Here is a 26420-nt window from a genome sequence, read left to right on the forward strand (position 1 = left end):
AAATAACTATCCCGACATATGGGCCCCTAACTATCATACCATTCACAGAAACTGAATGAAATTTTGGCGTAAGGTATTTTGATGTATGCGCTCAAGAATGATATGGAAAACAACAGTGTCACTCTAACAGTTACGGTTACAGTGAGAAAATTTCGAAAATATCAAATGGCAACACCAATTTTTTTGTATTGGAATGCGATCTCCATACTGAAAAACGCTAAATAGCGTTGGAATGGCACCTGTAGCACGAAAATCCCCGGAGCTAGGCAAGGAAAAAGTAAAAAGGACTTTGCCATGCACCAGAGCATTAATGTTCGTTTCATTCGTCACACCGTTTCTTCGGCTGAGATCCCAGCCTGATTAGTCCTCCACAAGGTCATGTGGAAAATTTGTGAAACACAATAAAATGCTTTATTTTATGCTGCTTCTCTGTCCTTATTGGTTGTCCTCACTTTTAGCCTATCTACCTCCGGTGATTTTCATGCTACAGTTGCCGTTCGAACGCTATTTAGGGTTTTTCACGACGGAGATCACATTCCAATACAAAAAACTTGGTGATGCCATTTGATATTTTCGAAATTTTCTCACTGTAACCGTAACTGTTAGAGTGACACTGTTGTTTTCCATATCATTCTTGAGCGCATACATCAAAATACCTTATGCCAAAATTTCATTCAGTTTCTGTGAATGGTATGATAGTTAGGGGCCCATATGTCGGGATAGTTTTTTTATAATCACCCTGTATGTCTTAATACATGATTAACAAACGGAAACCTCCTGCACAGGAGTTCTTGAAGAACCCTCAAGTTAATATTATAGCGGCCGCTCGGAATTGATATATATAAAAAGAAAGATCATCGGGAACCTAGCCTAGATCAATGGCAACCACTTTTCTGCGAGGGGCTATGCGTAAAGACATTGTAGAGGAAGGGCTACAGAAATGTTTTCTGAAAAGACATGATTGGTTTTTCCTCACCGGGCCACAAAAAATGCCTGATCCCAGACCGGCTCACAAATACAAATACAACGCCACAACAGGCAAAATGCCCAACGAGGTGACTGAGAAAAGGACACAAGAACTGAAATAAAAATAACTAAGTTTGATCTCTAGGCTTCTTTTTTAAGCGAGAGCCAGCGTATACGAAATTGTTGAGGGCCGCAAAATGCTTAAGCCCAGCTTCGATTTCAATAGGATGCCAATGTCTTCTTAATTGAGGGGATTAAAGAGAGAGAGAGAGTCGCATTTTCAAAAATTCTAACTTAAGTCCAGCAGTGCAATCTAGAAGTGTTAAACTGTTGAACGAAAAAATGAACCAAAAGTCTCAGCTTTAATAGTTCACCTCTAGAGGGTGAACAAACGAAATTTTTAGCATGTAAGAACATAGAAAGCAACAATTTTAGGAAACCTTCTTTTTTTTTAAATGATGATTGATCGACTTACACCACTCTGCTAACCCTCCTGAATTATTAATATAATTATTTTATCAAAAAAAAAATGACGGCATTATTATTTTTGTTGTGAAGTAAATTCGTAAAACAAAATTCTATATTTTATAAAATTTCACCTGAAGTATGTTTCTATTGCAAATTATCAAGAGTCATTAAGCATCTATTTTGTAATGACATTCCGTGATTTTTGTTAGCTTTTATGAATCCCGTTGTAAAAAAATAAATATATATATATATAAAATAGAGAGTTTCCCATGAGTGATTATGCATGTGTAGGTTCAGAGTTATAAAACATCACGTCAAACCCTGCGTGGAACGTGTTCAACAGTAGAATGCATAAAAGACGGGATATTTTCATTTTTTAACTGTCACACACGTGTTTTCGGAATTTTTCCAGTATCGTATACAGCGCTTCTAAATCGAGTTCGCTTTTACGAAGGAGGGTTTGTAATTGTTTGCCGGGAAAAACTGGATGATGGTTTGGTATGGTATGACGGGGGGAATAACCAACACACACTAAAACTGCAACTCGCCTATTGTAGGTGGCATCGCAGGTAAAAACGAAAACTGCGGGATCCCTCGCTTGGCCCTTTCAAGGGCCTGACCCATGAGGTCGCGGTGGGACGACGAACAACGATCGGATTAATCTTGAGGGTACGTATTAATAAATCGCCCCTCTATGAGAGCGAACCGTTCTTTTTCCATACGGAGAAAAAGAGCTGTATACGCTATATACAAGAGTAGGGGGGCCCCCATATTACGGACAGTAGACAGAATCCTCTGCTACTACCTATATACCATCAGAGGATTAGTCGCGTGCCCTCCCCGCACAACCTCGGTTTCACAAAAGATTGAGATTAGGGACTCTGGATTTCTATGTTGAAGGAGAAAAAAAAAGGGCCCCAAAACTCTACGATAGACAGAGATGGGGAGTAAATGGAAAAAATGGATACGGAAAAAAAGGAGCCATACACAAGTTAAAACGAGAAGGCCTAAAAAATAAAAATTCAGGAAGAAGAAAACGAAGAGGCTTTTTCAGTGCAGTTACCACACCTGCGAGATCGGTGTGCAGAGGGAATCTTTAATCCATTTATTTGTGCTTTTATGCAAGCCATTGCCGACAGATTGGACATCGAGTTTAATCCGTTGGAGAAGGGGTGGTAGTAGTACTCTGGGGAATGGATGAAGGGAAGCACAGAACTGAAAGATGCCTGGATCAGAGGAAAAAATGTCTTTGTGTCCCCAAGAACCCTCATCGGCCAAAAGGCGGCCAAAATAGGCAGCATAAATAAAAGAAAAACAGAATCGTCGTACCTTCTAAAGGACATTGCATAACTCTCGTTCTTATAGGAGTTCTCTACTTGCTTATATACAAAACTCACAATGGCGTATTTCAAGGCTGACTTGTTATAGCGCTCTTCGGAAATCACTGATGGCCTCTCGTCTGAGAAAGCACGTCTTATATAGCCAAATCGTTGATTCATCACAATGTACCACCCATCGTGTCACCACGGTGGTATTCAAAACATTAGCGATAAGGAATGCCCACCACCGTCGTAAATGCAGGGCCGTCTTAACAGCATCACTGGCCCCCGGGCCAAGTGATTTTTCTGAGGCCCTACCTGACCAATTCTCGAAAAATTCAATTACTTCTTATTCTTTTGAGGCCCCTCTTCTCCTGAGGCCCCCGGGCCCATGCGTTAGGACGGCACTGCGAGATGCAACGTGTAAAAAACGGGACACCGTTATTGTGAAGACTCAGGACATCAGAATATCTTTTCTACGCAGACCATGCCTTCTTTAAATACAGTAAAAGTCCGATATAACGAGTGATTGCCAAATACCTTATGTTAAAGATACAAAAGAATATTTGGTTATAGCGAGTTGAAAATTATGAAGCTTTCGTTGTAACGTCAGCAAAAGCTTCTTTCTTTCTTTCCCTTGAAGAATTGAGCTAAAAGGATGGATTACTATTATTCATCATTACACATGCTCCTCCTAAACGTTACTCTCTGAGTTACTTCGAATAAATTATGGACTTTAAAAAGTCTCATTTGAAGTTCTTGGAATTCTGTCTCCTTCCCGTGGAATTGAACAATGATATAATAGGAATTCTAATTGCTCGATCAGTCCGCTAAATCCTTTTGAGAAAATGAAATTCTATACGCGAAAACGTCTTAGAGCAGTATTTATCAACCTATGGTCCGTGTGGATGGGATAGATGGCCCACACACACACACGCGCGTGCGCGAATTCAAAATTTTATTCTAAATAGAAATTATTCAGTTAAATTTAATTATCATTGATGGTGTTTACATAGTATATGTTCGAATAAAAAATTCGGCCCACATAATTTGCCTTGACCTGAAGAAACAGATGCACCCAATGCACCCAAGTTCCTATCACTTATGCTATTTCGAAGACCCACATGCTGTAAATTATTGGTTCTTCGAATTATTTCAGAAATTCTAGTGGTCCTTGGATCCAGAAAGTTTGATGAGCATTGTCTTAGAGAATAAACTGATACGAGTTCAAAAATCAATTTTGGGACTGGAGAGAGTCCTATTCATTCTCTAATATTAGAACAAAATTCTCTTAAAAGAACGATTATAATCCAGATATAGTAGGAATATTCTGCAATTTATAATTTGAAGAAAATGAAATCTGTATTACAAGACTCCGTTACAACGAAAATTTTCCCCGTGATTATGTGCTCTCGTTATAACGGACTTTTACTGTATTACTGTATCTGGTATAGTGTAATTTAATATAATTATCGCATATTCCAGTATATTCGATAAAATTTATACGATATATTACATATATATATTATAACGCAAAAATCAAAGTATAAATTTACGCGACAGAAAAAAAGATTAAACATCGAATCAGGATCATATAACAATAACACAAAAAAAAAAAAAACAGAAAAAACAAGAGCATTCTATAAGTACAAATGTGATTTCACGCTTTATCTGCTAAGTACGATTCAATTTTTATTATTATTATATATATTTTAAAAAAATAATAAAATTTTTGAAATTTTCACAAGAGATGATATTTCAACATTTAACACCTCTGTTACCGAAAGAGAGACTTTTATAAGCCTTTTGTAAATCTAAAACAAGAGGTAGAAAACAACAATATAAAAAAAAAATATAATATAAAAGAGAAAAGGATAATAATTTTCTTTAAGTGTGAGAATATGGTGTGGTTAAGAGAATTTTATGCTTCTATACCAAATAATTCGTTGAGGATTAAATGTCTCGCGAAAGGATAAAAGCGCTTGTATAGTCTTGTTCTTAAAACATTTTATTTTCATTTTTACACCGGTTTTATTTATTTGATTTTCTTTTGCTTTTTTAACATTAGCCTCTCTTTTATCAGAAAATACGTCTCTTCATCCCGTACACGACGCTATTCCTCTATTAGTTGATAGAACGTGAGAGAAACAGCAATAACAATAATAATAATCTCGAGCTGTGTTGCTTTGTTCTTGTTTCTATGCTTTAGTAATGAACTTATGGCCGCTTCTTTGCAGTAGAACATTTTATTCTTGTGATAATGCTAGGGAGAAATATAATTTTCTAAATATTTAGCGTCTCGGATATCCAAGTAACAAGGCATTTTGTTTTTAAATCGCCAACCAGTGCGCGATATTTTACGGATACCTTTTCTTTTGAGTGCGGATATTTGAAACGAGCTTAAAATCACGCTTTATAAATTATAACACACGTGTATTAATGGACATAATCAATATCTGTACGTTTATAAATTATTCCATGTACAGAACCTGCACTTTTTATACAAATTTTGAGATGTGATAGAGCACAATAAGATTCCTTGTATGGCATGTTTGCAAGTGACGCGTTTAGGTTATAGCGGCTTTCTTAGGCAGTGTAGATGTGATATTAAGTGAAAGCAACGCAAGAATTGTAGATATATATATATATAATTCTTTATTTATAGAATTCCTTATTCACAATGCGTTTTTTTAATGATAGAAGGTAGTGTTTGGCTTGGTATGCTTAAACCTTCCAACTGCATAGTAGAAATCACTAAATCCCCGAAAAATGCCACATTGAGCAGGTGCAAAGTTAAGGAAGGGGTATAAGGAAAAGTGTTCCATTGAGAAATTGACTTTGCAAAGTATATCTGGGCTTCTCAGTGCTAAAATTAAGAGGCTTTTAAGGAAGCGAGATATCTCGTCAATGCCGCTGAAAGTGTGAAAAATCACCCCTCTGATAAAATTTTGATCATAGGAGGATCATTTGCGACTGCGGTTGAGCAAAGATGACCATATAGCTAGCCCTTTACGAGGCTTTTCTGTATTTTCATGTATTTTTTGGCCAACCCGACTTTTTTGCAATAAAAATATCCCACTTTGTAATTTGATTGATCACAATTAAACTACAATTGATCATCACTAAAATCAAGGATTAAGATTATTTTCATAGCTTTAGATTATATTTATGATTATCAAATATAAATATTCATCTCACACATATTTGTCATGTTAAACGTTTTGTTCGTAAAAAACATTTTAATTCACTGCAATTTGTTTGTATTAGCGCCTCATTTCCCGCTATTGATGACTTCTCAGTGATTTTATTGATAATTGGCTACTTTTCTCATCGTTGGAAACTTTTTTGGTGACAGTTGGCAAAATGTCCTGTATTTTAACGTATCTGGGATCACAATTTGTAAATATCGTAACAAATAATTTTAAAAAATACTGTACAAACACACACACGTAAGGAATTATTTATATTTCTTGTGTTGTTTTCACCTAATAGAACTTGAATTAATACGGCCTATTCCTGCTAAAAAGGCCGCTCTAAGGTGCCTGTTTCAAGAGGCTCCATGCCGCTAGATCTTAAACGCGTCACTTGAACCCATACATTGCCGCACAAACAAAATGTTCGTTTTAGTGACTTCTATCATCCCTTAAAATTTAGAATCAATCACCCGGTGTATATAGAAATATTGAATAGAAGCCATTCGAAATTGACTACTTCGAAATCTTCATCTGGTTGGTCATCGTGAGCGTAAAATGACCGCATTCATCACATAAGTCTTTTTAACATGCATCTAAACTCAAGAAAAAAATACAAAAAAAATTCTTGATTTTTATTTTAAAAAATAAAATTATTGATATTTATTTAGTTTTTGAATTTAAAAATATATTTGAAAGCGGGAAGTGAAGAAAATGGACGAAAAAATTAGCTTTTTGTTTCATTCTTATTGATTTTTCCTTTTTTTCATCAATAAAGTGATGATGTTGTTTGGCATGATGGTGATGGCACGATCGGTTTTGAGTCATTTGATGCATTGTTGAAAGTGAAGAAAATTGCCTTCATAAACATCTTGCATTTAATAAAATTTCTCTTACTTTCCTATTTCTTAAAAAAGAGAAAAACATTTTTATTCAATTATTATCTTTTTTGTTTTGAATTGAAGTCTTTCTTCCAACGGACAACGTTTCTTTTCCTGAATTATGCTGTTCTTTTCCAACTTTTCTCCAATTTTTGAATTCAAATATCTCTGTGAATATTGTACGTGGAAACGTGGAGTTTTTTTTTTTTTTTTTGGCCTCAGGAGATGCAGGCAAACAATTTTCTAATTGAGTTTTTGAGGACAGGGTGTCCGTATAAAAGGTTAATTTCTATATTTTGAAACTATACATGACCTTGAAAATTAATTACCCCACCAAGTTCTAACCGTTATTTTGATACTTTTTCTAATTGAAAGTATGCCTTCAGGATCAATGGTTCGCCAGTAAAGTGCGGCAAGGGGAGTTATGGAGTCATCCTGTATATAAATATCTAGACATGTGTGTAAATATGAATACTTTGAGAAACAGTAATGAAAAAAATCAAAAATACTCTTTCACAATTTCAAGTTTATTGTGGACAAAGTGTTCAAAAACGGTTATACATTAACGAAGAATGTCTTGTGGCACTTGTATATGTAAAGTAGAGCAAATTAATGAGGTACATAAATTTAATGAGGAAAATAATTATTTATTGATAAATATCAACACTATTGTTAACCGTATAAATCTTTTCTTAACATGCATCGACTCAAGAAAAACGACAAAGATTAATTCTTAATTTTTATTTGAAAACATAAAATTATCGATATTTATTCAGTTATTGAATTTAAAAGTATTCATAAGAAGAATGTGAAGAAAAATGGACGTAAATTAGCTTTTTTTTTTATTTTTTAACTTTTATTGTTATTCATTTTTCCTTTCTTTCATCCATAAGGTGATCGATTTTGAGTCATTTGATGCATTATCGCAAGTGAAGAAAATTGCCTTCATAAACATCTAGTGGTTTTGCATTTAATAAAATTTCTCTTATTTTTTATTTATTTCTTTAAAAAAAAAAGGGAAAAAACGTCTATTTTATTATTATCATCTTCTTTTTGTTCTTCTCGCTCCATCTTCGTATTATGTGCATTCATTTTTAGCACCCCCACTCTTTCTTCGTTTTTTTTTTACCCGAAAACACTTGGGCTGCAAATGCAAAAGATTTCTATAATCCAAATGAGCGGAAACGCGTAGGTTTTTATTCTCCCATCTTTTTACTTTATTTCTTTTCTTCTAAGAAACTTAAAAAAAAAAAAAACAGCAATGTTTTTGCTCTCGGTGAAGAGAAAATTTTCTTGGCGCCCTCCTTTATTTTTTTATTTTCCTCCCTGATAATGATATTTAGTTAATCTTTTATAATCCCAACAATTCGGCTTTCTGTGACAGTCCCCCACTTTGCATTTTCATTTCTTATTCGCTTATTCGTTGGCGTTTTCATTTTTCCTCTCTCTTAAAGCACGCGGCAGTTGTTTCTTATATTACTGTTTGTTGTTTATTATTATTATTTCTCTCGTTTATTGTTAAGCAAAATCGGTTCGTGGTGTTTTTTTTTTTTTTATTTATTTTTAAAAAAAAAAATCATGGTTTTAAGTTTCGGATGTTTATTTATTTATTTGTTTTATTCTTAGGTATGCGTGTGTGTGTGTGTGTGTTATTTACTTATTTATTTATCTCTTCATAGTAATGGACGTTTTGTTAACACTCCCTTTACCTCCCTTGCGTTTACTTGCTTGTCGCAGTTTATCAAAATCTTCAGTCCAATGTCGGAGTTCATGGGATTTCCAGTAGGAAAACCCCTTTTTTTTCATATTTTAGTCTTTTTTAAGACTTATTTTTTCCTCCGTATATGTACTGTTTCCTTCAAGTTTTTATTTATTTTTTCTGCCCTTGCTACCCTCCAAAAAATACCATTTCCACCGTCTCTAACCCCTTATGTCTCTTGTATACTTCAAATCCAGTATTCTAACAATTTCGAAGAGACTTTAAACTTATTTTATATATATATATATATATATTTCTCAAATCTTTGTTCGTTTTTAGTATTTTTTCTCCAATGTTATATACTCTCCGATTATTATTTTATTTTTTTTATGTTTTTTCAAATTTTTCTGAACCCCACTTATGTTTTCTAGAAACAAAGCATTTTTAAATGCGTCTTTATATTACTGTGTATATATTTTTTACTTCTATTTTTTAACTTTGATGGAAGAAAGATTGTTAAAGATTCCAGTCTTTTGTCATTCATATTGAATTTTAGGAGGAAAAGAAAATGTCGAAAATCTTTAATTCTTTCTTAAAATTCTATCGTTTGTATTTTATTTATTTATATTTTTTATTATTATGGAATCCACTGACGGAGAAGAAATAAATGTCATTCTATTATAGTGTAAGAGACAAAATATAAGTATTTGTTGTGGGATCGATACGAGAATTTTTTTCGGTGAATTGACTTTAGTTGTGTGTTATATTGAATCGAGACAACTGCATTGTTAGTGTCATAATTTATGTTTTCGAAGGGGAAAGACCTTTTTTGGTAGTTTATATATTTGGGAGATTTCATATTTCTATGTTTTTGAAGAATGTATTCAATACGAAACGTGATTCTGAATCATTTCTTTGGATAAGGCCGATGGTTCAGCTTCAGAATATGTTGCTATAGATTTTGTGATTTTGAGCATTCTGATTGAGATGAAAAGCGTCACAAAGTTGTTACAATCTTTTACAGAACTTTTAGTGTAAAGAGAAAATTGTATTTTCCTAAAATTCAAAATTTTTTAGTTTTTTATTTAATTTTTTGAATGTGTCAAAAATTGTTTCAAGTGTCTAGATATTCCATAAGAGCATCGTGATTTTCAAAAGAGTAAGTAATGATTCATTGAGGCAATAGTTCTCGTTCGTTGTAAGCAGTACCGTTTCAACCCATGGGCTCACTCGGGCATGATACAGGGGCCTCAGGTGTTTAGAAGGGCCTGGTCATCATGATATTTGGTAACTACGATTCTATGGAGTATGTGAGTAAACTGCAGGCTGGTAATTCCAGCCAGATAGGTTCCTCTGAACATCATTTGCCCGGGAGCTCATGATTTTTTGCTTATTATCTGTCTTAGACTGATAAGACGTCTTGAGGCACGAGTGGCTGCCCAGTCTGCTAGCTCGAAATAGATCTGACATTTTAGTCAATTTTTTTTAAATTTAAATATTATTAAAAACAGCTTGTCACCAACAGTATGGAGTTTTTATTTGTTCCCGAAGTATGGCTAAAGCGGTTTTTTTATCATTAGATTATAGAAAAGTTTTTCTCTCCCAACAGTATTCTACCTCAGTAAGGGCCAATTGGTGACCTATTTGGATGATGCGTCATGTATTCTTACAATTACAGAAACTTTTTTGGTATCCTATGAATGCCTAGTATGGCTAAGCTATTATAATTAAATAATAATAATACAATGTTTAGTTATTTGATATCTTTCTAAATCCAGTACACTAATTAATAATGGTTGGGAAATGATAAAGGAGAAGCACCGAAAATTTCACGAATTGGGAAACTCGTCTTTGGAAACTCGAATTGGGACCGCTCTAGTCTCAAATACAAATTATAGTTATACTCGATGTTTTCGGAAGTAGCACATTCGATATTTGTAGCATTTTGACGAAATGAATTGTCTTACATATTAGGCAGGCCTACTCCTTGCTCCATTTAAAAGTAAAAAAATACCGCCTCTGAAAGCTTTGTAAATGATGAAAAATGCTTCTTCTCACCCTTTACTAACTGGAAGACGGCTCACTTGATAAGTTCAGAATTCGTCGGTTTGGGCAATCGTCAGGAGTTCCTGAACGAATTACCGACGCGTACCAATGTAACGCTGTATTATAAATGCACAAATACAGTATAATGTAAATAATCTACACTGAAAAGAGTATGTCAAACTATTATATATTTTCGGATGATCATATTAAGTGCCAGTATCTTGTAGGGCTTTTGTTACACCTCGCAACTTTATAACACCTGCAATTTTACACGGCCAGCAAACAATACGGACTATGACCTGTATCATAGTAATACTTGCTGCTACTCAAGTGCATGACAACATAAAGTGCGAGCTGTTCAGCCTCACTTGTTGTACCTTTATCGCATCATATCCACCAATTAGATAGCATTCCTACTCAAGTAAAGCGCTTTAGCCCAAGTCAATAAGGACACGTATAAGACGTAGTGATGTTTAAAGATTTCGAAACCGACTCAATCCTCATAGAATTACTTGAGAAAGAGTGACAATATCAAGCATAATGACAACCAAAACTTCCAGACTTCTAAGACACTGGAAAAAACCGAAATCGGCGATGCAGTGAAACCTCGCTACAACGATACTTGATAAAATGATAAATCCTTCTACAACGATATTTCTTCAAATATTGTTTGAAATTGCCTATAGTTCAATGTTAAACTCCTCCCGCTACAACGATATTCTCTACTACGATGAATCCCTCGAGATCGACAACGATATTTTTTAAGAGATTTTGAAACCGCTAAATTTTGCTCAAAATCGTCTTGATTTCAAATTTGACTTCATCACTTGTTTTTTTTTTTATTCTTCCAAGGGCGTCTAATAACATGGTATTTTGCACCACATGATCACCGAAAGTATTGTTGAAGTTGTTGGTATGACACTTTCTGTGTACACCACTGAAGTGCAATACAGTGAACTTCTTTACAGGTGCACAATGCATCTAAATAAATTTTATTAATCAACCAATCAATCATAGGCGTACGCAGAATTTTCTCAAGGAGGGATGTTTCAATTTTTTTTCTTCTCAAGGGGGAGGTTTACGTTTTTTCCTGCACAACAACACTATAATCTCGGCTGGTTGGGTTCTAATCCCCCCCCCCCTTTGCGTACGCCAATGCAATCAAAATTATAGTTTTGACGATACAGCACGATACGGTGGCACTTGATTATAATGTTGCCTCATGACATAACGCGCGATGATCCCTCTACGACGATATTTTTTCTTGGTCCGTAGCGTATCGTTATATCGAGGTTTCACTGTATCTCAGTTTAATCATTTTTTATCTAGACAATGGAATTCAATTCTATATCTAAAGCATTTTGGATAATAGAGATCATCTCTTATATATTTTCTAGCATTTATATTTAAAAAAAAATCATTCAAGACGGCTATGAAATTTGAGCAACAGAGTCACGAAAAGGAAAAATAAAGATGAAAGAAAATAATTATTTTTTTCGGGTATGGAAATGTTACGAGACTGAAACAGTGGGGGGAACACCAAGTCTGAAAAAACATAGAAAAGAAGCCTGTCTGTATGATGTTTCAGGTTTTCCAAGAGCTGTCTTCTTCAGGAGCTGCTCAAATCTTTATTTCTTGACTGGTTCTCGACCTCCTACGCAACATGTCAAGAACCAACCTCTCCCTTTTATACCTTACACATGTGTATGTGAGCACATATTCTCCTTTTTTTTTTTTTTTTTCACTTGTTCCACCGTATATATTATTCTCAGTATTTTTCTTATTCTGTTGCTGCTCTCTTTCACTTTCTGCGGTTCATACAAATGAGCGAGAAGCTGAGAAAATGTGTCTCTAATCCTGTAATGACCCTCTGCAGTGAAGTGACTTGAGGGAGGCCAAATCGCTGCCCCCCCCCCCGAAAGAAAAAAAGGGGCGTCTTGATGATGATGTGATGTTGAAGCCTCTCTTCTCACCTACAATCCCACCCGCCCACTTTTATTTTATTTTACTTTTTACTTTGTTAACCAAGGGAAACAAATTGCAGCTGAATTATGCGCCAACTCTGGCACACTTCGAAATCACTTAAAGGCTAGAAGAAATAGTAGAAGGCAATGAATAATGATGGAACCACGATGGATTGAATCAAACGCATGCGCTCTGCCCATGTGGGATGGGCACTGGCTGATGATTGCAGTCAAAAGAGGATTCATCTTGTGTGTGTGTGTGTGCGTTTCTTTAGAAAAAAAAGTCATTTCAAAAACGTTGTTGTCATTTTTTATATTTTTCTTCGTGGTCTTCTTCATCACCAGACTCTCCAGAGAGGCCTTCCTTTTCTCTTCTCCATCATCTTGGTTCTTTTTATTATTATCATTATTGTTATTTTTTTTTTAGGTTCGTCGTCCGTTTGTTTATCCAAAAATGCACTCTGGAGTCCGATATGTAAAAGGATGCCGGTTCAATGACTTATATGCTGTTTTTGTCTTCCAATTTTGAACCGTACGAAACGTAGAGAATTTATTTGATTTATTTCAATGTCATATGTTCGTGCAGTTTTTCCAGGATAACACACACACACACACACAGCTCATTTCCTTTATTTCGATCTGAAAGTAAAAGTCTTGGTTGTTAAAATCTAAAAATATCTTCGTAGTGTTACGCAAATATGCTCCTGACAATATTATAAAGAAGGGCTGGACAAATCGTAAAAAAAATCTAGGTGCCGGAAAATTTTTTTTACTTGAAAGAAAAGGTTTTCAAAATAATGCTTCTTTTGACTTTTTCTTCAAGGCATGGTTCTTTCATGTTGGTAGATATGCTGCTATAAATTCCAAACATTTTTTGCTGTTCTCAGCACAATTGTGTTGCAATTTAGTAACTACGCAAAGAAAATTTTAGGTGCCATTACCAATTTTTTAGTCGCCATGGCGACCTGGGCACCTGGGATTTCTCAAGCCCTGCTATAAAGAGCCATTAAATTCCTGCAAAATAAATGATAGAGCAGGACTGTACATTAATTACTTGTACCGTTTCCATTGTGTGACTTGTAAAAGTCTCGTTTTTCACTTAAAAAATCTTTTTTCCCTCCGAGCACTAGCTATCCTGTAGATAAGGATAGCTGGTGCTAACTTTGGAGGGAACCAGCTACTAGATGGTCTGATAAGTCTTCGTCCCTATACCTAGGTTCAACGACTGATTTGCACGTCAGAACCGCTGTGGTTCTCCACTAGAGTTTCCTCTAGCTTCGACATGTCGGGCATAGTTCACCGTTCACCATCTTTCCGGTCCCAACGCGTATGCTCTGACTCCGGGTTCTCAAGAAATTATGGGCAACTCAGGCAGTAGGTGCGCCCCGCCGTGTCCGACGAGAATCCCGACTCTTTTATTTGCTCACTTTCTATCTTTTTTCTTTTATTTCACTTCGATCATTTCATTATTCACATCTCATTTTGAGCCATTTGTAAACAGGGCCGTTTTAAGAACATTATGGGCCCCCGAGCCAAGTGGTTTTTCTGAGGTACCTGTAGAACCAGACGAGGCCCAGGCTTTCTCCCATAGGGAAATGTAAGCACTGTATCCCAAAGTGTTGGGCCATGATGGAGAAAGTGAAAATTCTCGACAATTTCAACCAGTTCTCATTTTTGTGGGACACCCTCTTCTCTTGAAGCCGTCGGGCCGTGCCCGGGTGGGCCCATGCGTTAAGATGGCACTGTCTGTAAATCCCTGAGACACGGCAATAGCTCCGGTTTTTTTTTGTCTTTTTTTGGTGGCTTGCAACGCTTGCCTAAATATTGTTGATCGATTAACTTTTATCACAGTATTTAAACAAGAATGAGCCCTGATTTTAAATTTATTCTAGTGTCTTGAAATCCCAAGTGTGTGAGGCTTCTTTCGTTAAAATGAATTTTAGTTTAAAATAGAAAAATTTAGTGGGATATTTTTAATTGATCCACGATAAATAATACTAAAAAAAATTCACACTAAATACCCCATTTACTCAACAACTTTTTTATTAATTAACCCTTACCGGGGGAGTTCTAGGATAATCTTTTACCGTGTATATTCTCTGAAAGCTTCTGTTAATAATTAGTCTATTAGTTTTTCGTTTAATAATTATTTTGCTTCTAGATATAACTTGGTTTTTCTCGATTGATACAGATTCTGTCAGTGTATATTCTGTAGTTACTGGAAAATTTGTATTTCTATTTTTGATGAAGTCATACTCTTCATTTACAGCACCGGCCCCACCACCGAGGAAACAGAGACGTGAAAGAACAACTTTCACGAGAGCACAACTAGATGTGCTGGAAACTCTTTTTAGCAAAACTAGATATCCGGACATTTTTATGAGAGAAGAAGTGGCTCTTAAAATCAACCTACCAGAATCTAGAGTTCAAGTAAGTTTTTGATTTGACATGTTTTTTGAGGATTCATCATCTTTGATGTGAAAAAGTCCTGTATCAAATGAACATTTTTCCCATGTGTGATCAGAAAAACGAGTTTATCCAAGTTTTTAAGGTCTGTGTTTTCGTAAGTTTTTACTTTGATTATCATAAGAGACCTGGCTGCTAGCTGGGATACAACACTTATCATCATCATCAACAACAACCATTTTCAATCCACTGCTGGATGAAGGTCTCCTCTAAATTTTTCCATTCTGCTCTGTCTGATGTTTTAGCCATTCAGTTTACTCCAGCCACTTTCCTGATGTCGTCAATCCATCTTGCGTGGGGACGCCTTCTCGGACGTTTAACACCACTGGGGTACCAATCTAGAACACTCGTGGTTCATCTGTTGTCCTGTCAACACTAGCAGCTCAGATGAGAAATACAAACCTCGTTGAAAACGTGTAAATTAAATTTTCTTGCATTCAACAGCAGCTTGGACTTCTATCTCCTCAAAGGTGAACTTCAAATTAATGATGAGTTTTGAAGTTTCGAATAAGTGAACAAGAGCTTTGAAATCTTTCTATTAATCTTAAGAACTGATCTCCATTGGTTTATGACTATAGATATCTACAAATTACAAATAAAAACGCAGAGGCTACATTTAGCAAAATGCCCAACGAGATGGCTGAAAATAACGCGCATCTTGGTAAAAAAAAAAAAATTTTGATGTTGAATCTCCTGCTAATATTCTTTATATGTATGATTTTAGTTGAGAATATTCAACTTTAATAGTTCGAAACATTATTTTATTCTAGGTTTGGTTCAAAAATAGGAGAGCCAAATGTCGCCAACAACAACAGCAACAGAATGGAGGAGGAGGATCTACTAAAAGCAGACCGAAGAAAGTCAAAAGTCCACCGTCTTCATCTACACCTCCGTCTTCATCACGTGGAGATTCCCCTTACAAGCCTCCGTCATTACCAGCGCCTCATTCTTCTACGACTTCGTCTTCAGGTCCACCAACATCAGTGACCTCCAACAACAGCTCCAGCAGCAGTAGCATTTGGAGCCCAGCAACGATCAGTCCCGTAGCCGCTGAACTAATGGGGGCTAACAGCTGCATGCAGAGATCGTACCAAATGTCCGCGAATACTTCGCCAAGCTGCTACTCGCAGTCATACGGACCTACATCCTACCATTATAGCAACATGAATATGGACTACTTGCCACCTCCCATGCCTCACGCTGTAACAACAATGACTTCTCCTCTCAACCAGATGAGCGCCCCAGTTATGTCCGGAACTCACATGGGAGGTCCAGTAGGCTTAGCTTCCAGTGCAGCGGCAGCCCATCAGTCCCTAACCTCCAGGACACCTCCCATCAACGGAAGCTTGCCTCCGCCAGGAAGCACAGATTGCTTGGAGTACGGCAATGACAAGTCCTCCGCGTGGAAATTCCAAATGCTTTGAGGAACGAATACTCAGAGTATAAATGGATTCAGAATTTTTTTTTTTTTGGGAAAACTCACGAATATGAACACTGTGTTGTGCCGATTAACACCTCATTCTCGAGAGTTAACCTTTTCATGCACGAAAGGTAAATACAAAACGTAAAAAATGCTCTTGCGCTTTTTCGGTTGAAATTGTGCAGACAATGCATTTGATGCGAAATTTTGCCGCTGCCTCCAAGCGGTCCCGAGGCCAGTGTTCAATGAAGACCAGAGACACATTGAAAATTCAAAGGACAGACAAACAAAAAAACCAAAAGAAAATCTTATGAAAGAGTGGCTGATTTGCAAGAAAGCACATTTTCATGCCTGTTTAGAGGTTGCTGTGACACCTTTAGGAAAATATTTTCGTTACTCAAGTGTTTCCCATTCATATACATTAGTTAATTTGGAATTGAACTGTCTTGAAAAAGTTATAGTTTGATCTTAATTTAGAGGGAAAATACCATTTGGGTTGTTTTTCTTTTGCAGTTATCATAGGGTTCTGTGAAGAATTTTAGTTGAAGTAGCGTTAGACTTGTGGGTTTCGATTTAATGATGACAAAAGAAAAAATCACTCAAGAATAAGTTTTGTGTGCATTTCATCGATAGGTGGATCTTTCAAAAATTAATTTAGGAAACGATTAATCTTTTGTTTGTCAGCTATCTCGATTTCACATCCAAAGAAACAGACTAGTCTGAAATCTTAGATTCACATTCCCGATCTTTCCATTTCTTCGTCTAGTTATTTTTCAGGCAAAATAATAGTAATGTTCTTTTTCTCTCATATTGTATTTGATGAAATTTGTGGATAATACTAAAGAAAGAAATGTAGTTTTTTTTTAAAAGCTGATTTGTTAAAGGAAAAAAAAGTTATTGGAAATGGTAAGTGGAGGCTTTTGACAGTACACGACGAACTGCATTCGACAAACGACAACTGACTGATCAGGGTATAAATTCAAGAATATATTTATCAGAATTTCTGACTCAAGCGTTATCTGTAGTCGTCGTCGAATGAAGTTCGTTGTGCGATGGTAGTCTTCAATAATTCGATACGAATGCCAAGGTAAGAATGGACAATATAAGTTGGTCAATAGAGTCATATTGTAAACAAACGACTGAAATCGATTGCTCTTGGAAAGTAAAGATGGTAAGTATGTGACTCATCAAATGACTAATTAATCAGAATCGCAACTCGAACCAACAGCTTCTTTGCTTGTTTTTTTTTTATTTTAATTGTTTAATCAAGAATATATATGATACGCATTATCAAAGTTTAAATATCATGAAAAATTTCTGTTTTGTATTGTTAAATTAAGATCGGTCTCTCACATGTAATTCATATAATCAAGTTTTAATTTTTTTAACGTGCTGGCGAACGTTCGTAATATGAGAGTGACCACAAAACTGATATTTGTAACTGATTTGCCATCAAAGTGGACGCTTTATTCAATCTTAAATCATTGCATTGTTGAAAAATGCGTTATCATTTTCACTGGTATATACAGGATTTCTAAAAAAAACATTCTTTTTTATGGTTATGACTCGAGAGAAGGTGTTAAGTGGCAAAATCCGTGAACAATGCAAAAGAAGTGATGTTTTAGACCTGGAACTCTGGAAAATATAAATCCTACTCGTACATTAAGAGATATAAGGAAGAAAATCATGGGATTCAAAGTGTAATGCTCTGTAAATATTGAACTGACTGTGTATGCGATATATCCAGTATTTAGGCTGACAGGGTATATATATCACACTGTTTTCCCCCCAATTTTTGAATTACTAGGTTCTTCATAGTGTAACTCGTCGTTTGTGACACGTATCCGAAATACTGAGCAACAGCAGACTAACAAAAATACTCATATATTTTAAAGCAAAAATTTTATTCGGACTGCATAAAGAAAAGCAAGAGATTTCACTCGCCTTTTATAATTGTACTTTTCCATTATTATTATTGCAGATAAATACTGATTAAAACATCTCTAAAAACACTTACATTTATGATTTTGCTATTTGTACAAATCTTATTACTGTAGTAAAACTTTGCCACAAGCACTCTTACAAAATAATTTTTATCGTATTCTCATAGATTTCATTTTTTGCATTAAACTAAATATTACCGGTTTTATTCTTCAAAATTTTGGTCCTTTAATGATGGAATTTTTCTGATATTTCTCGAACTGTATTATATTCAGTTAGTATGATATATATTAGAAGGGTTTCGCGCCTTATTAGCCTAACGGTAGTTGCATTGTAATCTGGCTTCGAATGCTTAATTCGATAATCACTCTTAATTTATTGACAGTTTCTTTTTTTTTGTGGGAAGAGATGTTCTATAGATGGCGATGTTTTGTTTTTTTTTCTGGTCCAAGTATATTTCTCGCACCATTCTAGAGAGGGTCATCTTAGCAAGATCACGGGGCCCGTGGGCAAAACAATGAATTGAAGTCCCATACAAGCTTATCACGATGCACGATGTTAATTGTGATGAAAGATTATCATTGGACACGTTTCACAGAGATGGACAAATGTGCAAAAATTTGCATGCCTGAATAATTACATGCCCGAATCAATATTTTATATGCTAGTGTCGGGTACGTGATTGAAAAAAAAAAATAGATGCCAGGTAAAAATTTTTACATGCCTCGGGCAATAGTCCATCCCTGGGCCACTTGTATTCTAAGGTGAGCCCCATACGTAAAGATTGCCCTGGTTCTAGATAAGGTTGATTTACCAACGGCATGTTACGAACCAATTGAGAGCCTGATGACTAGAGAAACATGTCATATAACTAAGAAATCATTAATTTGAAAGTAATCCAACTTCAAGTCACAATTTTGTGACAATGCGTCTTCAACTGATTAGCCAACACAAAATCGTCGTAAATAAGAAAGCACAGTCAATTTTAAGTCCAGGAAATTTTATAATTGATATTTTCCAAAATACCATAGTTTAGAATTTATAAGTTTGCTTTCAAAATGATAAAAACAAATAATGATGGGCAAAAAATACGTTATTTCGATATTTTTCGCGAATTTGGCCACAACATTTTGTCGAAACAGTTAAATGACCGCACATAATTCTGCTCAATTATGCCTGTAAATTGTCAAGATCTTCGACAATTGATGATTGTCTCGATCGATTAATTTATTGAATGCATTTGGTATATATTGGAAAAATCATACGTTCCTCAAGGTGTCACAAAGGAAAGGGAATTATAAGAAATTGTAACAATGGGCAAGTGCAACATTCAATTCACACACATACCCAAAAAAATCGTAAGCTGTTAGACGTGCATACAGCCTATAACTGATGCAATTATTTCAATTTTTTTTTCTAAATAATGTAAATATTGTATAGTGTACAGAGGAGGACGTCCTCGTTTTATACATAGAAAACAAAAAAAAAAGGCCTTCACTGAACGTAAAGGTGAATTTTGTACCGTAATTATTTTGAGGTATTGTGTAAATATGTGATATAGTGAATGACGAGGGGAGAAATATTGCAAGGGAATGAATTATTTTTTAATTCAATAAACTGCAATATTCATTGAAAGCATCGCTTTTATATCAAAAAAAGTCAAACGCGGAAAAAGCCACAAAATCTTACCGGTAAGTACAGTTTTACTTCGCGTTATCAATGTTAAAAATCTGTAGATCATTCTGATGACTTATCTCACATAGGTATGTATTGAAATACATTCTAAATCCGATCTCAAAGTTTTAGTGCCAAAGCGGTTTTCCCTGTCATCAACCCATTCCCAAGAACCGAAGTGGAGATGCATTACAGCGCCATCTATCGAACATCAATCACACTATAAGTATAAAAGAAGTTTGAGTTAGGAACTTTGTTTATTTTTCTTGTTTTTAATGGGAAAATTTTACGGGAGCCGCAACGCAACTTATAATTTTTTTAAGAGACTCTAGTTAATTTATAATAATTTAAATACAATGCGACCATTTAGTTTGATGCTTGTGCGTTGCTCGACTAATAAATCTTAGAAAAGTAAAATTGTTATCGTTTAATTACTCGAAATATTAACCAAGCAGCTAACAACTGGTACAATACAATATCCGTTAATTACAGTTTCAATTATATACGAGGAGCTTATTTTCAAAAGGCAACATTTCCACTTTTGCTAAATTCACAGTGGAAGTAGAAAACGTATTTCTTTGGAATACGTTTGCTTTGCAAAAGTAGAAATTGCCCAACAGGTAGCATGTAGGAATGATAGAAGAATATTTAAATATTCTGGATCTCTTGATCAACATTCAAGAGAGAGTTATCCATATTTGAATTTTGGAAATGTTCAAGAAAATTAAAAAAAAAAAATCTTACCGTTTGATTAAAATTTGAGCTGACCAAATCTGGAAAATGATAAGGAATTGGAAATTATATATATATATTGGAATTATTTATTATATTGGTAATAATTAAAAATTTCTACGTCACCTGTTGATTCCAGAATGTTTTAACTGGCCCAGGAATGTAACCTTACTGCTCTTTCGTCATTAACATAAGAAATACGATCATTCTACAGTGGAACCTTCCATAACGGACACTCCCTTTAGCGGACACCTCTACTGGCAGACATAATTTTGAATTACATCGATGGGATTCAATATATCGTATCATTAACAGGTACTCCTCGTTAGCGGACAAAATTTTCGGTGCCATTCGTGTCAGTTATCGAGAGGTCCGCTATCAAGAGAGATGAAAAATACCGAAGTGTATGAAAAAGGTGGATATGTTTCCTTTTGATAGAAACGACTAACACATTGTAATTTTGACCAAAAATATTCTCGTCTGAATATTTTTGGTCAAAAAATCATAAACGGGAATTTGGAACAAAAGGGCATTTTGGAAAAAAGTGGAAATGTTCCCTTTTGAAAATAAGCACCTCATACATAATCCATTTTATTTTTAAATTAAGATGGTTTTTTTTTTTACTTTCAGTTAAATCTAACAAATGTATGTCTCACATTTTCAAAATTTAATGGAGTATTCTTTCCAAACCTGATCAGATCTAATAATCCATCAAACTGTATTATGCAGTCGTTAGCTTTTTGGTAAAACATAAAAACATTTATAATGATGAAAATAGTATAACAACACACACAATGATAAATAAAACAATATAAGTTCAATTAAACACATTCGTTTTCTGCGTTGACATTTTTTAAACGATCATTTATTTTTATTCAAAATTTTGAACAGAAAAAATGTGTTTAATGTGTTTTAATTATATTCATTAATTGTAATTTTAATACAATTAATGAATGTAATTATGTGTTTTGTCTCTAACACATTCATTTTTTTTTATATTCAACAAAGTTGTTTACCACTTGAAATAATTGAAACATTAATTATCTAATCAATAAATTCATCGCTAGCGACGATATATTTCCGTATAAAAAATATATAAATTATTAGGTGCAGCTTCTTATGATCTTCTTATTTTTGTTTCATATACTTTGAAAAAAAAATTCATATTTTTAATGTTCATTGTTATGAAAAATTTAAGAATCATGATTTTATTTCATTGCTATTTACATTATACAGATAAACAATGTAAAACCAATAAGTAAGTCTGCTTTGCGGATTTCGGCATATAAATTTGTACATGTAGAGCTGCTGTATGTTACTGATGAAATGAATCTGAAAAAAAAAACAACTTTTATTCCCTGTACGTTCAGTGAGTAATACTAATAAACTTTCAATTATGACCATGTGGTTTTTCATTATTCGTTTTCATATTTTTCAATTTTGTTACAATAATTTAGAGCAGCGTTTCTCAACCTATGGTCCAATGGTGTAGGTGGTACGTAGGCAGACTTGATAATCCAGTTCTATATAACTGAATGGGAAATTATTCAATTGCTGCAATTCCTTTTACTAATATCCATATGGATTCACAAATAAAAATTGTACCTTCGTACTTACGTTGATCATACCTCATCAAGGAAAATGCGGAAAATACGGGATATCACTAATTGCAGCCCAGTAGTGGTATTTATGACAAATTTGCTAATGACTGCAAGGGTGGGGAAATAAAGGGCTGCTGCAAACAAAAATGTATTTGACAAAAAAAAAAAAAAACCATTCAAATGAATAGATGACCGCATTCCATTGAGGAAAGAGGAACTGGGATCTTAAATACTGTAAAATACGGAACGTGACCAATTGCCATCATAAACGTTTCCATAAGAGAGCAAAATCTCTAAAAAAATTAAAATAGTATATAAATATTAAATATTAAACTAATAAATATTTAGTTAAAATTTCTGAAAAATTGAGGAAAAAAAACGTTGAACCGGACAAATAACGTAAGATGAATATTCGTATTTAAACCCATAATTGTCATAATTAAGTTATAAAAACGCTGTTTATTGACGATTTTAGTAAACATTACGAAATAAGCATCATTGAAAAAATGGGACAAATGCATAAAAAAAGATTCGGAAAAATACAGAAAACTCCCGTAATACGAAACGCAAGTGGTCCGTCAAACTGTTTGAGACATTTTACTGGTTCTTGGGTTTAGAAAGGTTGAGAAACGCTGATTTAGAGCATCATTCATTTCCATAAAAGTTTTTAAAACCCTCTCCCCACTCCAATGTTATCAGATATATTCGAGATACTGGTACAGGACGTGCTCTGTGACCAAGATAAATCTAGTCATAATGGGCGGAAATACGGGGGGGGGGGAGAATATTCCCATGCCCATGCCCCCCCCACCCAGTGTGAAAGGTGGAGTCGTCTGATCTAATGTATACGTGTATATATGAATTGGCATCATCATCATCGTGCCCCCCCAGCAATAATGCACTTAAATTAATTTTTAACATCAAAATGTAATTGAAGGATCCGCTGCAAAAAACAGCCCGATCTCGAGTCACTCTAGAGTACTCGCATCATGCTAAACCAATGGTGCGCAACCTTTAGGAGAGTGTGGGAAATTTTGATTTGAAAACGTGTCGCTAGCTACTACTAGTGATCTGTAAATTTTCCACGACTTAAGTAATGATTAAAATCCAAGGGCCCCAACCTAGGAGCGGAAAGCCAATACCAAGATTTTTGTGTGGGCCCCGTACGTGAATTTATAGCGGGCTTCAGCTTTAGCAAACTTTTTACTGCTAAAGCAACAAAAACCAATGAGATCCATCAAGAAACTTAGAGGAGGAATATATTATTTCTTCTCTAAATCAAGAAACCGCCGAAATCAATCCTGTCAGCTTCTCCATGGGGGCCATCACGCTGGATCCCTGTCACACTTCCCCCCTGTGAAGACCACGAAAAGAAATTCGTTTGTATCCATTTTACGAACAAATAAAATCCAGGGCCCCACATCCAGTAGCGAGAATACGCAGATTTTTAGTGGGAACCCCAGATTGGATTTATCTCGGGCTTCCGCTGTTCCAAATTTTAGTGTTAAACAAAAAAAACGAGATTTATCCATGGCCGCCGAAATGAAATGAAGCCTGTCAACTTCTACATGGGTCCCCAACTTGGAAGCTTGTCGAACACCCCCGCCCCCTTCCTCATGCGGGCCACGAAAAATTTTCACTTGCATTCATTTACCTGCAAATAAAATCCAGGGCTCCCAACCAAGGAACCGGAACACAATTCGCATATTTTTCGTGGGGTCCAAGACTGGATTTACCTCGAGCTTCCGCTGCACCAAATTTTCCAATGCTAAAGCAACAGGAAAACAATGAGAAGGGCCCCTCGAAATGAAATCTGTCAACTTCTCCATGAAGGTATTTGTCCAATGCCCCTTCCTGGGTACTCTGACCCCGTATGTTGGGAAGACTCTGGTGATATAAACATATACATACCTCTCGGTACATACACATGACTTGGTCCCGATGGGTCAAACGATTCCCGATATATTCAGCAGTTAAATGAAAACTTGACCCAAAATCGTAACCAATTTCCATAGCATACTTTTCGAGTTGGTGATTTTATATTATAGAGAAAAGAAGATATGTGCCGATCCGTTATTGTCAAAGTGAAAAATGGAAAAGGATATGGTCACTCAAAACACAACAATTTATATTGGTCAGAGCACGTTTTTTTAATTCGCTCAGAACACGTAACCAGGGAGACCAACCCGCGGTGGTTTACGGAAAATTCACCGCTGGCAAAATTAACCGACTAACAATTCACCAACAACAGAGTATTCGACACGAGTCAGTGAGCCAGTAAGTGAGCGAGAAATCACCGAGTGAGTGAACAGTATATATAAAGGATACAGTAGTTAGTGAATGAGTGAGTTACGGAGTGGTTAGTGTTGGTGAATGAGCAAACTAGTTAGTGCGATAGTGAGTGACCTAGTGAGTAAGTGCGTGACCTGGTGGTTGAGTGCGTGTGACAGAGTGAGCAACCTAGTGAGCTGATGATAGAATGAGTAACCCAGTGAGTTGAGGATAGAATGAGTGACCCAGTGAGTTGATGATAAAATGAGTGACCCAGTGAGTTGATGATAGAATGAGTGACCTGGTGAGTTGAGGATAGAATGAGTGACCCAATGAGTTGATGATAGAATGAGTGACCCAGTGAGTGAATGACAAACGGCCGTATTCACCAACACAGTTTAAACTGCAATCGCAGGTGAAAGGATTGGAGATCGAAACGGATTGGTTAAATTGAGGATTTTAACCAATCCATGTCGATCGCTAATCCTTTAACCTGCAATTGCAGTTTAAACTCTGTCAGTGAATACGGCCAAAAGTGAGTAACCTACGGAGTAAATACCGGTCTACCTTGAGATAAAGTGAGTGACCGGCCTACTTAGAGAGTGATCGAGTGACATAGTGAGTGACATTGAGTGAGTGGCCTGTGAAGTAAGTGATTGATCTATGAAGTAAGTAACCTAGGGAGTAAGTGAGTGGCCTAGTGAGTGAGTTATAGAATGAGCCCCCTAGTAGTTGACTGAGTGAATTTGTGAGTGAGTAATCGAGTTAGCTCTAGTGACAGGCTGGTTTCACTCACTCATTCACTCACTCGTTCACGCGATCATTTATTCACTCGCCATTCACTCACTTAATCGCTCATTCACTCGCCATTCACTCACTTAATCGCTCATTCACTCGCCATTCACTCACTCAATCGATCATTCACTCGCGTATTCACCCACTCACTCGTTCACTTGCTTCTCTCGATTCTCTCGTCCATTCACTCATGTCGAAAGGACGTCAGTGAATTTTCCTAGTGGTGAATTGCAGGGCGGGGAATTTTCCGGAAACGACAAGCGGCACACAATGGTACTGTACTATATGACATCCATATTTTTTATGGGCATCTTTTTCTCAGCCACCTCGTTGGGCATTTTGCCTGTTGTGGCGGTGTATTTGAAAAAATACGGGGGGGGGGTGACGTCTAGAGGTCGCCGGACGTCCCGCGTTTACGGAATTCAGGCCGTCCGCAAGAGGGTTGCGAGCCTTGCATTGCATGAACTATTAAAGAGGGTTAAGTTAATCAAAATGCCCGAAACCATAAATGACCATAAATATTAACAACTTGATAAGGACAAATACGTAACCGTTCAGTATAGTTAATATTTCACCGACATATGTTTCGGTACTCATGGTTGCCGTTATCAAGGTGGAAAACAAAGACCACATTATAACGAGGTTCTATTGTACAGGGTGTCCTTTAAGTGCTAATGGGGGCCTTTATCTCATCAATCGTTTGTCGTAGAGGTATGGGTATAGTTTGAAAAATCCTCAAAATGTGTTCAAAAATTACTCTGTACCAGTTTCGGGAATAGAGTGTGTCACACAAAATTAAAAATTTAAATTTTTATATGGTTACCCCTGTGTCCTCTATCTTCCAATTAGAAAGTTGTTGCCCTGTCTTTTATTGAGTCCAATGTTTTTAACTGCAATATTTGTTGAGATATTCGAATTCAGAAATCGGATAAAAGTTAGGAAAGGACAGCATAAATGAGGAAAAGGAGCATTGTGTGTCCGTTAGT

At 35.7% G+C, this 26420-nt stretch overlaps 1 protein-coding gene across 4 annotated transcripts in view; it reads left to right on the forward strand.

The window, feature by feature from the left end:
- Window positions 1-22167, forward strand: part of LOC149079961 (homeobox protein OTX2-like) — a 121114-nt gene extending 98947 nt beyond the window's left edge. For all 4 annotated transcript variants that reach the window (XM_089238872.1, XM_089238874.1, XM_089238870.1 and 1 more), the window contains 2 exons: window positions 14804-14964; window positions 15771-22167. In XM_089238872.1, coding sequence (XP_089094998.1) covers window positions 14804-14964; window positions 15771-16424 — 815 coding nt within the window. In that variant the 3' untranslated portion in view covers window positions 16425-22167. The remainder of the gene's footprint in view (window positions 1-14803; window positions 14965-15770) is intronic.
- Window positions 22168-26420: the final 4253 nt, after the last annotated feature.

The sequence above is a fragment of the Pholcus phalangioides genome, unplaced genomic scaffold, assembly GCF_987345545.1.
Source record: "Pholcus phalangioides strain wild (caught in Gottingen) unplaced genomic scaffold, Ppha-v1.0 ptg000011l_1, whole genome shotgun sequence".
Classification (NCBI taxonomy): Eukaryota; Metazoa; Arthropoda; class Arachnida; order Araneae; family Pholcidae; genus Pholcus; species Pholcus phalangioides.